The following is a 13,172-nucleotide window of genomic DNA, read 5'->3' as shown; positions in this document are numbered from 1 at the left end:
AAATTAGTTCGCGATAGCTAAGGACCTGTTTGAAGTAGTCCTATGGTACGATACACGATCTGAGACTAATAGTGATTAGAGGGTGAATATTTTACTTTTAAGAATACCGTTATCCAGAACACAGATATAGATAATATCTGTGAGCATGTATGGAGCAAAAGGAAGAGAGTACGCCTAACTCTATGACTCCAGATCGACCAGATCACGGTGGTCTCAAAAAGTTTGAAGAGTAATAGCACAGAATATAACAGAATAGACAATATGGTATTACATCTAGTCTGTGATAACTAATACTAGTATCTGTGCTGAAATTCTATGTTATCAATTCTGTGATATCATAAATTTATATTAATATTGATAATAATTGTATTATTGACCGATATACTTATATTATAAACTATTATAATATTATTTATATTATATCATAGTCAATAGTCATCGTACTTCCACAGACCTTAGTTCCGTACAATTAATTTAATTCAATTAAATCTATTCTAGTATTCTATAGACTAGTACAAGTAGTAGGACCATAGACATATAAATAATAATTATTTCTTTGTTGTATATCTATGGTGTATGAATTTGACTTTACGTTATCTATTAAACTTACTAATTACAACAAATTACTCACAAAGTTACAACCATTGACTTTTAACTTTATACTGTATAAAATCAATGGTTACAACTACTTAGCAGTTGTCAGTTATAATTAGTAGTTATTAGTTAACACTATAGCACAGATGGCTGTTAGTATCATCGAGTTGATTGAAACTTAATGAATAAAGTTTAACCAACCTATTCTAAGACGACATTTGAAACATAGCGTTAGTAAACGCCACTGTATCTTACAACACGTACGGCATTATCGTTTATGAAATTTATATTGCTCGCGATGACTTTTTTTACTTGACTTTTGACTTGAGTAGGTCGCTGAAATTGAAATTGTTTTTGACTGGACTTCATTGTTGTCGTAAGAGATAGTAAAAATCATATTAATTGTTAATCATGTTTAAATTACCTATGCCACTTTACGTTAAAATTTCCATAGGCATACAGATTTGATGCTTGACAAACTATAAATCCCTTAAATTTGAAATTATATCTACAAAATTGTTTTGAGCACTAACTTTAGATGTGGAAGTGACATGGTCAGATTCATCATCAACAAACATGGCTAATGGAAACCAATGGATGGATACAGCGTTTTATAAAAGCATGACTAATGAACAAGGTACCGTATTAAACTGTAATCAGTATCATAAGCATTAGATTTAAGATAAATTTATATAATCTAGTGGATTGGGCAAATTTGGCTCAACAATGGATTAAAATGAAAGAAACTTCATCTGCCATGGCCCCTGGACAACAAGTAAAGATACCACCTTTTGAACATAATTTGGTTAAACTTGGTCAGCATATAGAACCTCAGAATCCATCAAACATAACATCAGTAACAAATAAAATGCTTGGTAATCATAATATTATTAGTTCTGTTACAAGTTAATAGTTAACCATTAATTTTTATGACAATTTTTTTACCTACTAATATTTTTTTTAAACATTTATTTTCCAGGAAATAATATTGAAAAGCCAAAAGCATGGAATACATGGACTTGGCAACAACAACAACAATGGAACTGGAATTGGGCATCTTCTTCAACAGCTCCATCAATTAAAGCACCTATTATAGAGTCAGTTAATTCACTTAGACCATCTTTTTTACCTTCTATGTTATCCGAACCACCTCCATATTTCCCAATGATGACACCAAACAAACCATTTCTACATAATGTAAGTTTTTAATATTTCAATGATATGAATTATTTTTCCTTATTTATACTATTTTAGAACTATTGGGCAGCACCTAACAGTAGAGTTCTACCGCCTACTGAATCAGATCAATGGAATAAAATTAGTATGATTTCAAATGTGGATAGTAGAACTCAAGATCCATCATTTATCGGTAAGTAATAAGTATAATTCTATATTTCTATATTACAATATTTTATTTTTAAACTAGCAACAAAACAAAATTATTTTTTGTTACATTAAAATAATATTTTTTAATTATAATATTTATAATAAGATGCGGCAAAACGAAAGCAATTGCCTGCTTGGATTCGAGAAGGACTTGAAAAAATGGAAAGAGAAAAACGGCGTAAAATTGAACTAGAACAATCTTTTGATGCACCTGATTATTCTAATTCTATCGATGAAAATATTACTGAAGAATTGCCTAATGTATATAAAAAAAATTTTTGATTCTATTACAAGTGATTAGTATTATAAAAATGTTTTGATAATTTTTTTTTTAGTTGTCTAATAACTTTGATCAGGAAACTCAATTGGCTAATGATGATATTGAACATGTATCTTCTGATTACATTAATACTACTGAACCCAGAAAAACTGAGTTTGTGAAGAATGACCCTTCTCCTATTATTCCACGTAAGACTAAAGCTCAAATCTGGGAAGATACGGTAATACAGTTTTTAACATTTACCTGTATTTACAATGAACAATAATAGTTTTAAGTTACTATTGTTTCTTATGTTTGTATATTTAAATACTAACAGTAATAATTGTATTAGAATTAAATTATTTCAGATGTTAAGTCTACGAAAAATTCTTACAAAATTGTTAATGGATGTTACTAATGATATGATGTTAAGTGTAGTTAAAGAAGTGCTAAAAACTGCTCTACAGACAGGTAATATGTATTAATAATTATAACTCTATAGTCTGTTCATAAAATAGCTGGACATAGTAAGTACATGAGTAAATAAATATATAAATAAAATATATATTTTTAAATGTTATTATCAAAATCATAATATGCCTTGTAACAGATATTCAAGGAAATCAAAACCAAATATCATTAGCTGGTAAACTGGGTAAGTTGTTGATATTATTATATATTTGTATACAATCCAATTCTACATTGATGTATTAATACCATTACTTGAATCTAAGTTAAAATATACTTATTTTGAAATTATAAATAATCATTCTTAAACAAAAGCTATAAATATATATATTATTTATTTGTACTATATATTAATATATTTTTAATTTTTAAATTCAATTTTTCAATATTTTTATGTTATACATCATCTACAAATTTATTTATTTGCATATAACTTGCTATAAATAAAAATGTTTACTAAAGGGCTTGGAGTTTATGGTTCAGAATCTGAGTCATCAGACGAAAATGATAAAGAACAACACATATCTGGTCATAAACATTTAAAACAAGATTCTGATGAAGATATTCAAGTAAATAATATATTTACTTTGTTTCAATTGATTAATTTCATTTTTGAAAATCAAACCTTTTTTTCAATTGATAACATATTTAGGAAAGAATATTAAAACGCCAGCATGAGTTCAGTAATATTGAAGCCAGAATATTAACCGAATTGGATCAATTAGAAGCCAAGGAAAAACTTGTGAGATCTAAATTTGATAATAGTATCAAGTTAAATGAAGAAATTAATGATAATGGTAGTCAGGTAGTGGAAAACATTCAGACAAAAGGTAAAATTATGTTTCATTTATTTAATGTGTATAATGAACAAGTTTGTAGTTTAGAATTCAATATTGCTGAGTTAAAAATGAGTTAAATAAATAAGATTAAAAAATAATTAATTAATATTTGGTAATTGGGATTATTTTTATTATTGTTGTTAATTTAAACAGAAGTATTAACTATTTTAAATATAAGAATCATTATATTAATATCATGCAATCAAAATATTAATATATAATATAAAAATATAATTTTTTTAAATTAATCTATATTTATAATATTGAAATTATTAAAATAATGATTTACTGTAATCTTGTATTTCAGTATGTAATGAAGATGATCAATCTAGCAAAAAGATGAATGAAAGACATGATAAAATAAAAAAAGAATTAACTAATGATTTGATTATTAAAAATGGAAAAAAGAAAAAGAAATCTAAAACTAAAAGGTCATCAAGTTCTAGTTCATCAAGCAGGAGTAGTGATACTATAAAGAGTGATGATACTGACAATAAATATAGCTTTAAAAAAAATGACAAAATTAAATCGAAATCCTCAAACAAAAAAACTCCAACAGTTAGTATAAAAAGTAAACGAAGATCGCGTTCTAGAAACAGAAGTAGATCTCACTCGATATCAAAACATAGTAGATCGCATTCAAGTCATAGTAGTAAATCACGTTCAAAACATTATGATAAAAGATCTCCACATAGTTTTAGATCAAGACGAAGTCGATCACCACTTTCACGTCATTCATATTCCAGAAAACATAAAAGCAAAAGAAATAGTTCTTCTAGTTCAAACGAATCAAAAAGTAATAAACACCGGTATAGACGATAATGTTTTGGTCAAAATGTTATTTTAAAAAGTTAAAATTTGTTATCATTATTTTATTGAAATTTACTCAATACAATTTTACATTACACATAAATTTTAAAATACTTCTAGGTTTGTTCTTAATAAATTAAAAGGTCAAAAACATAAATAATATATTTTTAATTTAGTGTAGTAGTCAATATTACATTATTATTGGAATTTTATATTCTAATCTCAGTTAATAAAAATTAATGTTGTACATTTATTTTTAATGTATGCAATGCTTAAAAACATAATAAATTTATAATTTATTAATTTATTTATTAAAAATGAGTCAAAAAATTTCATTATGTATATACAAAATCATACCTTTATCATTCTAATGTTTTTATATTTTTCTTTTTGAGAATATTTGCATTTGTTTTTCTTTCTGTATAAACTGTTAATGTAGTTACATTAATTTTATTATGCATACTAATGATTAGATTATAACTTGATTATATATTATTATTATTATTATTATGTTTTAAATTGTACATACTTGATAAATTCTCATTCTCATAAAGACCTGTACGTTAGGTAATTATATTAATTATATACAATAACCAAAATAAATAAATTTATCAGTTTTTAAAGCATTGTTATTATTTTTATCAGAATTGATGATTATTTATTTCTGCAATTGTAAATACCCATTGAAAATATAATTATCTACAAAATTCCTTCTCGTATAGTCTGTTAAAGATAGTTTTCAAACTTATTAATCCAACCATACGTCTATAAGTGTAATCTAGTAGTGTAGTTACTCTTAATATTTTATAATAGGAGCAATACCTACTGTTTATTTTTAAAGAAGTTTAATTGATTACAACACACTTTTTAGATTTTGATCGGAACACGATTAGTAGTCGAAAAAATACTTCAATTTTTAACATAGGTGGTTTTGAACAGAAAATTTAATTTAGTTGGTACTTAATACAGATGGGAATCAAAGATTCCCTGTATTTTTTAATATAATTGGGAAAACAAAATATTAAGGAAAACTGGAATTTTTACTCTATACTGGTTTTTGATAAATTTACTTCTTTATTTATTAGGTAAAATTCAAAAAGAAATAACTGTAGATATTTGATATTTTCAATAAATGTTTGTTATCATTTCTCTGTGGTATAATTTTTTTAATTCTGAGCTATTTATATGCAAAAAAATTTATTTTTTTTTTTTATTTTTTATAGATGTAAATGTGAATAAAAAATTATTCATGGGATCAACATTTAACATGTTTTTAATTTATTACAAGATACCAAATAAGTAGTTCTTATATCTGTTTAAATTTATTAATACTTACGCAGAGTTATTCACACTTTTATTGTATATGATATGACTTTACAAAATTACCGAGTATAATAATGTAGGTAAGTACTATAGAAATAGAAGTATGAACTTGAGCCAATTTTAACTTTAACTTTTCTGATATCTACTGTATCTTCAAATCAAATAATTATGGAATAATGATCTTAGTGGCAAATGTTAAATGATGCTCAGTTGTGGCCAAACGGGTGGGGGTGGGATGAAGGAGATAGATCCTCCATGAATTTTTTTCTGTAATATTTATAACAATTATTAGATTTATATATATATTGTACTATAATGTTAATGTATTAAATTTTAATTTATTTTATTCTCAAAACAATACCTATGAGCATTTACAATAAGGTATTAAGGTGTTATAATCTCAAAAGTTAATAACAATAGTCAATGAAATAAATTATAATATAATTATCTATGAATTATGATTATATAAACTTAGTCTTAGTGTAACCAGACGTTCCGATTATCAAGGAGGTATCACAGTGCTGAATCTACAGGTCTGGACCCCCAGATACTTATAATATAATGTTATACAATTTATGATAATACATATTATGAAATATAATTTTTTATTTTTTCAGGACCCCCACCAATTTTGAGGGAATAATTATTTTCATACAATTTCTATGTGTGTATATGCGGGTCGTGTAATTAATCACTTTTAATTTTAAAAATCAATTAATATATTTAAATTTGTTTTAAATTGTTCTTTTTTGCTGATTACCATAATTATTGTTACACTTATTCTCTAAGTAAAGAATGGGTTTTTTTTGTGTCATTTATCACATTTTGATTTAACATTATTTCATATTTGCAATTTAACATCTAACATTAAAAATGGTAAATTTTCAATACTTAATGTTTACTTTGTAATCCAAGAAAGAAAATTATGACTTAAAATTTTAATAAAATAATAAAAATATTAAATATTATAATATTATAATATTATATTATATTATTATATTATATTATAATATATATATATTATTATGTTATTATATTTTTAATATTATTATTAATATTTATGTCTAATATTTTTTAGACATAATAGCATTATAAGTGGTTTGACTCAAGCTATTTACAGACATTATTTTTTTAAAATTTAAAATGTACACAAGTTCCTCATAACTTATGTATCATAATTTATCTATTCATGATGTTTTTTACAAAACTGGTTATATAAACATAAAAAAAATGTTCTCAGCAGATCATGGTTATTTGCTTGTGATAATAAATATGTTTTTATAAACATTTACTAGTTAAAACTTTCTTCTAATTCATTGTACATTGTTACTTTCCTAACATAATGAAGTTTTAAAAACATATTTTCTAATTTCAAACTATACCAGCTATTTATTTAATACACACTGACTAACATTGGCAGCTTTTTCTGAATATTACTTCCTTATTACAATCAAAACCTCTACATCAGTGTTTCTTAACCTATGTATTATGGCTACACACTATTAAAAATGTTCATACTTTGTGACACACAATAAAAAAAAAAATAAGAATAATACCTATTAATTTTTGTAAATATAGTGTCAACAAATTTTGTGCATTTAATATTAGTACTTCCCACGACACATTTGGGCTTACCTGGTGTCATACAGGTTGAGAAACACTGCTCTACATTCACACTCAACAACCAAATAAAAATATAATACATTGAAACTACCAATTAACGGTCACCAAAGGGACCATAAATAATAACCGCTATTTAGAGGTGACAATACATGGCATAATACTTGATGGGACCAAAAAATCTAACCGTTACAAAGAGGTGACCATTAACGGAAGGTTTACTATATAAAGAACCCAGCATGTTTGTATTCTCAAGTCTTTCTAACCTCAATTACAAAATCTATATCAACAAATTTCAGTTATGGACTACATATTTTACATAAATTAATATGTGATTTAGTATTTTTTTTTTAACTCTAACCATTTGAATGATATCTAAAAACATTTTTGTACATAAATTTAATTTGATTTGAATAAATAATTTATTAAGAAACAAATATTCTTTTAATAACAATGTTTAAACAATTGATGAACAATATAAACTATTATTTACACTTAAATTTAGTTATCAAAATCTAACAAAAACTTTTATTTTCCAAATCTTTGTTCATTTCTGCTGTATTGTTCCAATAATTTGTAAAACTTTAAAAATGTGACTTTATAATGTGTTTTTAATGTTCTAGAACACAAAAACAGTATAATTAATTTGTGCTTATGCAATAACATGCAAGTTAATTAAATTTAATGTTTAAATATTAAACTCACAAAAATTCAGTGACACGGGTGTGCCAAGGTAATAAACCAAATGTTGTACATGACTTGCCACAAATTACAACCAAATCAGGTTCAACCATGGGAAATGTTTTATTAATTGCAAACTCGACTAAAGTGTCTGAGAATTCTTCTTCTGTGCTGCACACAGTTCGCAAAGCATTTACTAATTGTAATTTAGAATGTTTAGATGTCAGTATGTTGACTTCAATTCTTGGTTCCCATTTATATCCTTAAAGTGTAAAAAAGCTCATTAAAAATATATATAATTATACCATTTTGTTTTGAATAATAAATTCTGTTTGTTGATAACAATTTATGTAATGAGACATGCAACATCATGTAATATACGTCAATAAGACATTATTCAATAAATAAGAAATATTTACCATTAATACATTTTTTTGATTCAAATTTTATGTTATCATTGAATTCTAATCCCCAATTAATTTCTTTTAATAAGCTACTGTACTGATCTCTGAACGCAAAAAATAATTCTTCTGGAGATATACCTAAAGAAACAAATCAAAAATTTCAATATGATATAACGTAATAAATCATAACCATGCATATGTCACACAGACTTATCTGTGTATATGGTGCTAGAGACAGATCTAAGATTAAAATTGATTGGAGGGTGAATACAAAATTTTTATTCATTAATAGAATATTATTAATGAAAAATGTTGTTCTTGATAGAGCTAGCAGTGCCATATATATATATACATATATGTTGGTCAATGTTGTATTAAAATAATTTTTATTTTAATTTTATCTATAAAAATTAGGAAACAATTTAAATAATGCTTTTTCATCATACATTTTCTAATTTTAAATATCAGTAAAAAAAAAATGCTTACAAATAAATTTAAATTATTTAATATAGAAAAATAACAATTGTAGTACCTACTTCATAGAAACTTGATTTATACTTATATTTTTATCTAACATCTATAAACTATTTATTATTTTTATTAATATCTATATTCAAATTTAATTGAAAAGTTTTATTATTTAAGATAAATTTAAATTAATATATTTCATTGTATTAATAAATTGTATAACATTTTTACATTTCAAAAATGTAGGCATATTATGTAAATTACATAAAAATTTTATGGTGATATTTAAATTTTTATAAATATATTTTTACAATTCTTAACAAAAAAAAATATTTGAAGGAAAGTTCAATATAGTGATTAGAATTTAAAATGTACTCAAATACTTTTTAAAAGAAAGTATTTAAAACATTATTAGATATATAATTCACAAAAAGTAAATGGATACCAATACTTTTAAATAATTAACAACATTAGCAACATCATTGACATAATAATCACGATTATAAAAAAAATTAAAATGTATAATTTAATATGATACCGTTTTCATTATGGTAAAAGCTAACGACGGGTACTTCTAGGAACAACGCCCATGCTAGCAACTTGGCCAAATATTCATAGAACACCTCCTCCTGGCACACAGACACTACGAGATGGTTTGGCAACTTTTTCAATCGATACTTCTTGTATCCGTTGACGGAACGATTTTGCCAAGGATCTGGCTGTTTGAATATCGTCTGGTCGATGAACCACGAATATAACGCATACAGGAAGTGCATAAAAATTAGTAATGACGAAAAAGCGAATTTTATTAACAGCGTTCTGTAAACTAAAAAGTTGCTCATTTTTTTTTCTCAAATAATATTAAAAGATATAACGGCCGTCCGATTAGCCAACTTTCATTGCGACATTTGAGCACAGACTAAAATAAAAAAACATATAAATTGAAATTATAAATCACGGTTTCGTTGCAACGAAAAAACCGCAGTTTTGTTGATATTCACCGTTCGGACCGTTCAGTGTTGATCGTGATAAACCATTATCTATGGAAAATTTTCCGAGTTGTCAATGATAAAACCAAGGTTACAGTGTAACCACGTCAACAAGGTGAGTTATTATTACTTGTGAGTTGTGATCATAGACAATTTAACTAGTTGATATGTCTATGGTTGTGATCGTTTTGGAAAACATCGAATTTAATAATTACTTATTAATTATCTATTTGCTCATTGAATAGTGTTTACTGTTTAACACTTAAGACTTCTTTTATATATAATTTATTGGTATTTTTTAAGTTTAATGCCTATTTGCTATTTTTTATCAACTAACACCTACGTGTGTATTGTGTATAATATAATATCTATACTAATGCATTAATGTAACGTAACGTACGAACTACGAGTTCGGGATTATCGACCCTATTAATTATTATAGTAGCATATAATACATAAATAGATTAATTATTCATTTTTCATTAATCATCATAAATTTAAGATTAAACAGTTCGGTCAAAATTCATTTTGAAAATATTTTGTTTGAAAAATAATATTATTTGAAAGCCCGACATACAAATTGATAGGTGTCAATCCTCGCACATACCGATTTGTTTACAATTTTACCTATCCAAAGTACTAGAAAGACTAATTCTTAAAATAATCTTATCAGTTTGTCAATAATAATATCCTATTTAGGTTTCCTGGCCTCTCATAGAACGATATATACAAAGCTCATAGAATCATCGACGCTATTTCTATGCCATGTGAAAAGAATCTTTACTGCACTTGACACTGTGCCTTTCATTTCTAGATGACTAGATGTCTTCCAAGCTTTCGACTGGGTCTGGCACGAAGGATTAATTTTTTAATTCGAGCAATTCCTTCCTCCTTATTCCTCTTAATCAAATCGTACTCGACTGGTTGTTATACATACTTCAGAAATTTCAAAAAGTAATACTGGCGTCCCACAAAGTGATATTTTATCTTCACTATTTTTCAAAATTGTTTACTGCTGAAAGTTGACTAGCCCATTACGCGGCAAATTATTGTGGAAGATTACCAGCTAGCATACAATTATCATGTCTATTGGTAACAGGAACGTACACAGGGGGGTGTTTTGAGTGTTCAAACACCCCCCAAAATACTTGGATTTACTTATTCAATTTTAATATTAATTTTGTTATATTAATGTTTGTATTTAAAAGTATTTTAAGTATACCTAATTTTCATTAAAAATTTTTTGTATATATTTATTTAAAAAAGTTCTACTTTTCAATAACTAATTTTCAAAAAACACCCCCCAAAACTTTTTTCTGCGTACGTCCCTGATTGGTGAAAATTCATCTAAACTACAAAATCATCTTAAACTTATGTACTAGAGGTAATTGGTGCAACAATAAATGGCAAATTAAAATCAACCAAAATAGCTAATCCGCGCAACGTTTACATTAAAACAATATATTATCTACCCAACTGTCACTTTAAATTACATTTAGATTCCCACATCCTTAAGATTCAATCTAGAGAAACGACTATTGGCAGAAATCGGGGGAGGGCGGGGCTTGAGGGGGCTTAGCCCCTCAAAAGCCCACCAAGCCTCCTCAAACATTATTGCAAACATCAACATTTTGTAGTTTCATTTTCATAAATTATATTCTTAAAAAACAAGAAGTATAACACATAATAATTTTTATATTATAAATGTGTTTGTATATTTTATACGAAAATCAAAATTATAAGTTGGAACACTGTCCAATACCTAGTGATTTGTTTTATCGTCTGTCGAATAAAACAAAATATATAAAATTATATTAATTTGGAAATACAATATACAGAGTAATTCTTTTATTATAAAACACTCATTATTTCAAAAAGTATTCATGTTTTTGAAAACATCTTTTTACATAGTTTTAAGTTGTTAAAAAAAACAACGTTTTCATTAAAAAATTATATTTTTAAATATTTTTATCCTTATATTTTTTTAAGTTATTTACTTTTTTGAATGACAACATAGAGTTTTAATTTCATAATCCAAAGCAGAATAATTTTCTGAGTATTTTGATACATAAAAATCGAATTTAGGGGGAGTAGTTAATGAGTTATACATATTTAAAGTTTAGACAAGGGGAGTAGTGGACAAACATTTTGCAGGGTAACCCGTACCACTCCACTCCACGCAAGAATCGTTTCAAAAATAATAGCTAGGTAATAAAAAAAAAATGTGCATCTTATGATTCTTATGTATAGATTAAGACAAAATGTTGAAAAATAATTAAATATGCTTATGTGATTCAAGACTTAAGTATTCAAAAAAATCTATTTCCAAACACTTAACAGCGTTTGGGAAATTATATAATTTAGTTCTTGAAATATTCTGGATCTATAAGAAGCATTAACATTTCCAAATTATACACGAGGAAATTATTAATTATATATCATAAACTATAGGTTTTAGCACAAATATAAATTATTTTTATTTTTTATTAACTATATAGTACTATAGTTATTTTATTGTATTACTTACATAATAATATAGCTTATTGGTATTGTTTTTCTGATATTATTTCTCATGTTAGTCGATAATGAGTATAAATCATAATTATTATAAATTCTTATATAAATTTAATCATACATTCAGCCATTTGTGAAAATTTAAATAATATATACTGCATATGCTGTAGCCTATATAGGTAGGTTAGTACCTAATGTAATAATAATACCGCCTATTGATTGATTAAAAATGATTTATTGAAGTTAAAATAAGTTAGTGGTTTAATTTATTATAATAGTAAAATTGATTTATGATAATACGATATTTATGATTTTGTTATTTTGTTGTAATTCAAAATATTACTGTGGATACTTAATTTAAACTATATTTCAGAGTTCGGAAAAATATTATTTAAATAATTATTCGAATAAAAATTTAGTTGAATAATTTTTCAAACATAATGCTAATACAAAATACAAATATAATCGAATTCTTTACTCTCTAGTTTCTTCTTTAAATATTTCTATATTTGTTTCATTTATAGTATTTTTCTATTTATTTCAAATAAAAGAAGACTTATAGTCATGAATTTAAAATACACTATTATTACTATAATATAGATATACCTATTAGCTATATTAATACGAATATTATTTTATAATACGTAAATGTTTTAATTACCAAAATACCAACCATTATGGTAACTAAGATAAAACTACCGAAAACACATATGTCCACGATTTGGCTTATTCTCGATTAATTAGTACAATTTTTTTTTTGCATATTTTGAACATAATGCATATATTGTATATATGGTATATGTAAACTTTTGAGAAT

At 25.2% G+C, this 13,172-nt stretch overlaps 2 protein-coding genes across 5 annotated transcripts; one reads left to right on the top strand and one right to left on the bottom strand.

Moving 5' to 3' along the window:
- The first annotated feature begins 413 nt into the window (after positions 1-413).
- Positions 414-4,497, top strand: LOC113551783 (arginine/serine-rich protein PNISR-like). 3 transcript variants are annotated; one of them, XM_026954261.1, is made up of 12 exons: positions 414-970; positions 1,049-1,231; positions 1,296-1,469; positions 1,574-1,791; positions 1,849-1,963; positions 2,087-2,241; positions 2,316-2,480; positions 2,608-2,710; positions 2,850-2,894; positions 3,170-3,276; positions 3,360-3,537; positions 3,854-4,497. In XM_026954261.1, the coding sequence occupies exons 2-12, from the start codon at positions 1,171-1,173 to the stop codon at positions 4,366-4,368; spliced, it is 1,836 nt and encodes a 611-aa protein (XP_026810062.1). In that variant the 5' UTR covers positions 414-970; positions 1,049-1,170; the 3' UTR covers positions 4,369-4,497. The 3 variants fall into 3 exon arrangements, with proteins under 3 accessions (XP_026810062.1, XP_026810064.1, XP_026810061.1); XM_026954263.1 differs by having other exon boundaries at positions 414-980; XM_026954260.1 differs by having other exon boundaries at positions 414-1,231.
- Positions 4,498-7,787: 3,290 nt separating this feature from the next.
- Positions 7,788-10,009, bottom strand: LOC113554167 (dehydrodolichyl diphosphate synthase complex subunit nus1). Of its 2 annotated transcripts, XM_026957889.2 has the most exons (5): positions 9,863-10,009; positions 9,391-9,771; positions 8,400-8,522; positions 8,005-8,242; positions 7,788-7,918 (listed from the first exon to the last, which is right to left on the bottom strand). In XM_026957889.2, exons 2-5 carry the CDS (start codon positions 9,692-9,694, stop codon positions 7,828-7,830), a joined length of 756 nt encoding a protein of 251 aa, XP_026813690.1. In that variant the 5' UTR covers positions 9,695-9,771; positions 9,863-10,009; the 3' UTR covers positions 7,788-7,827. The 2 variants fall into 2 exon arrangements, with proteins under 2 accessions (XP_026813690.1, XP_026813689.1); XM_026957888.2 differs by lacking the exon at positions 9,863-10,009 and having other exon boundaries at positions 9,391-9,847.
- Between the last annotated feature and the right edge of the window lie 3,163 nt (positions 10,010-13,172).

The sequence above is a fragment of the Rhopalosiphum maidis genome, chromosome 2 (assembly GCF_003676215.2).
Source record: "Rhopalosiphum maidis isolate BTI-1 chromosome 2, ASM367621v3, whole genome shotgun sequence".
In the NCBI taxonomy this organism is placed as follows: domain Eukaryota; kingdom Metazoa; phylum Arthropoda; class Insecta; order Hemiptera; family Aphididae; genus Rhopalosiphum; species Rhopalosiphum maidis.
Note: the sequence above shows the minus strand (reverse complement) of the source record. Positions and strands in the feature narration are given on the sequence as shown.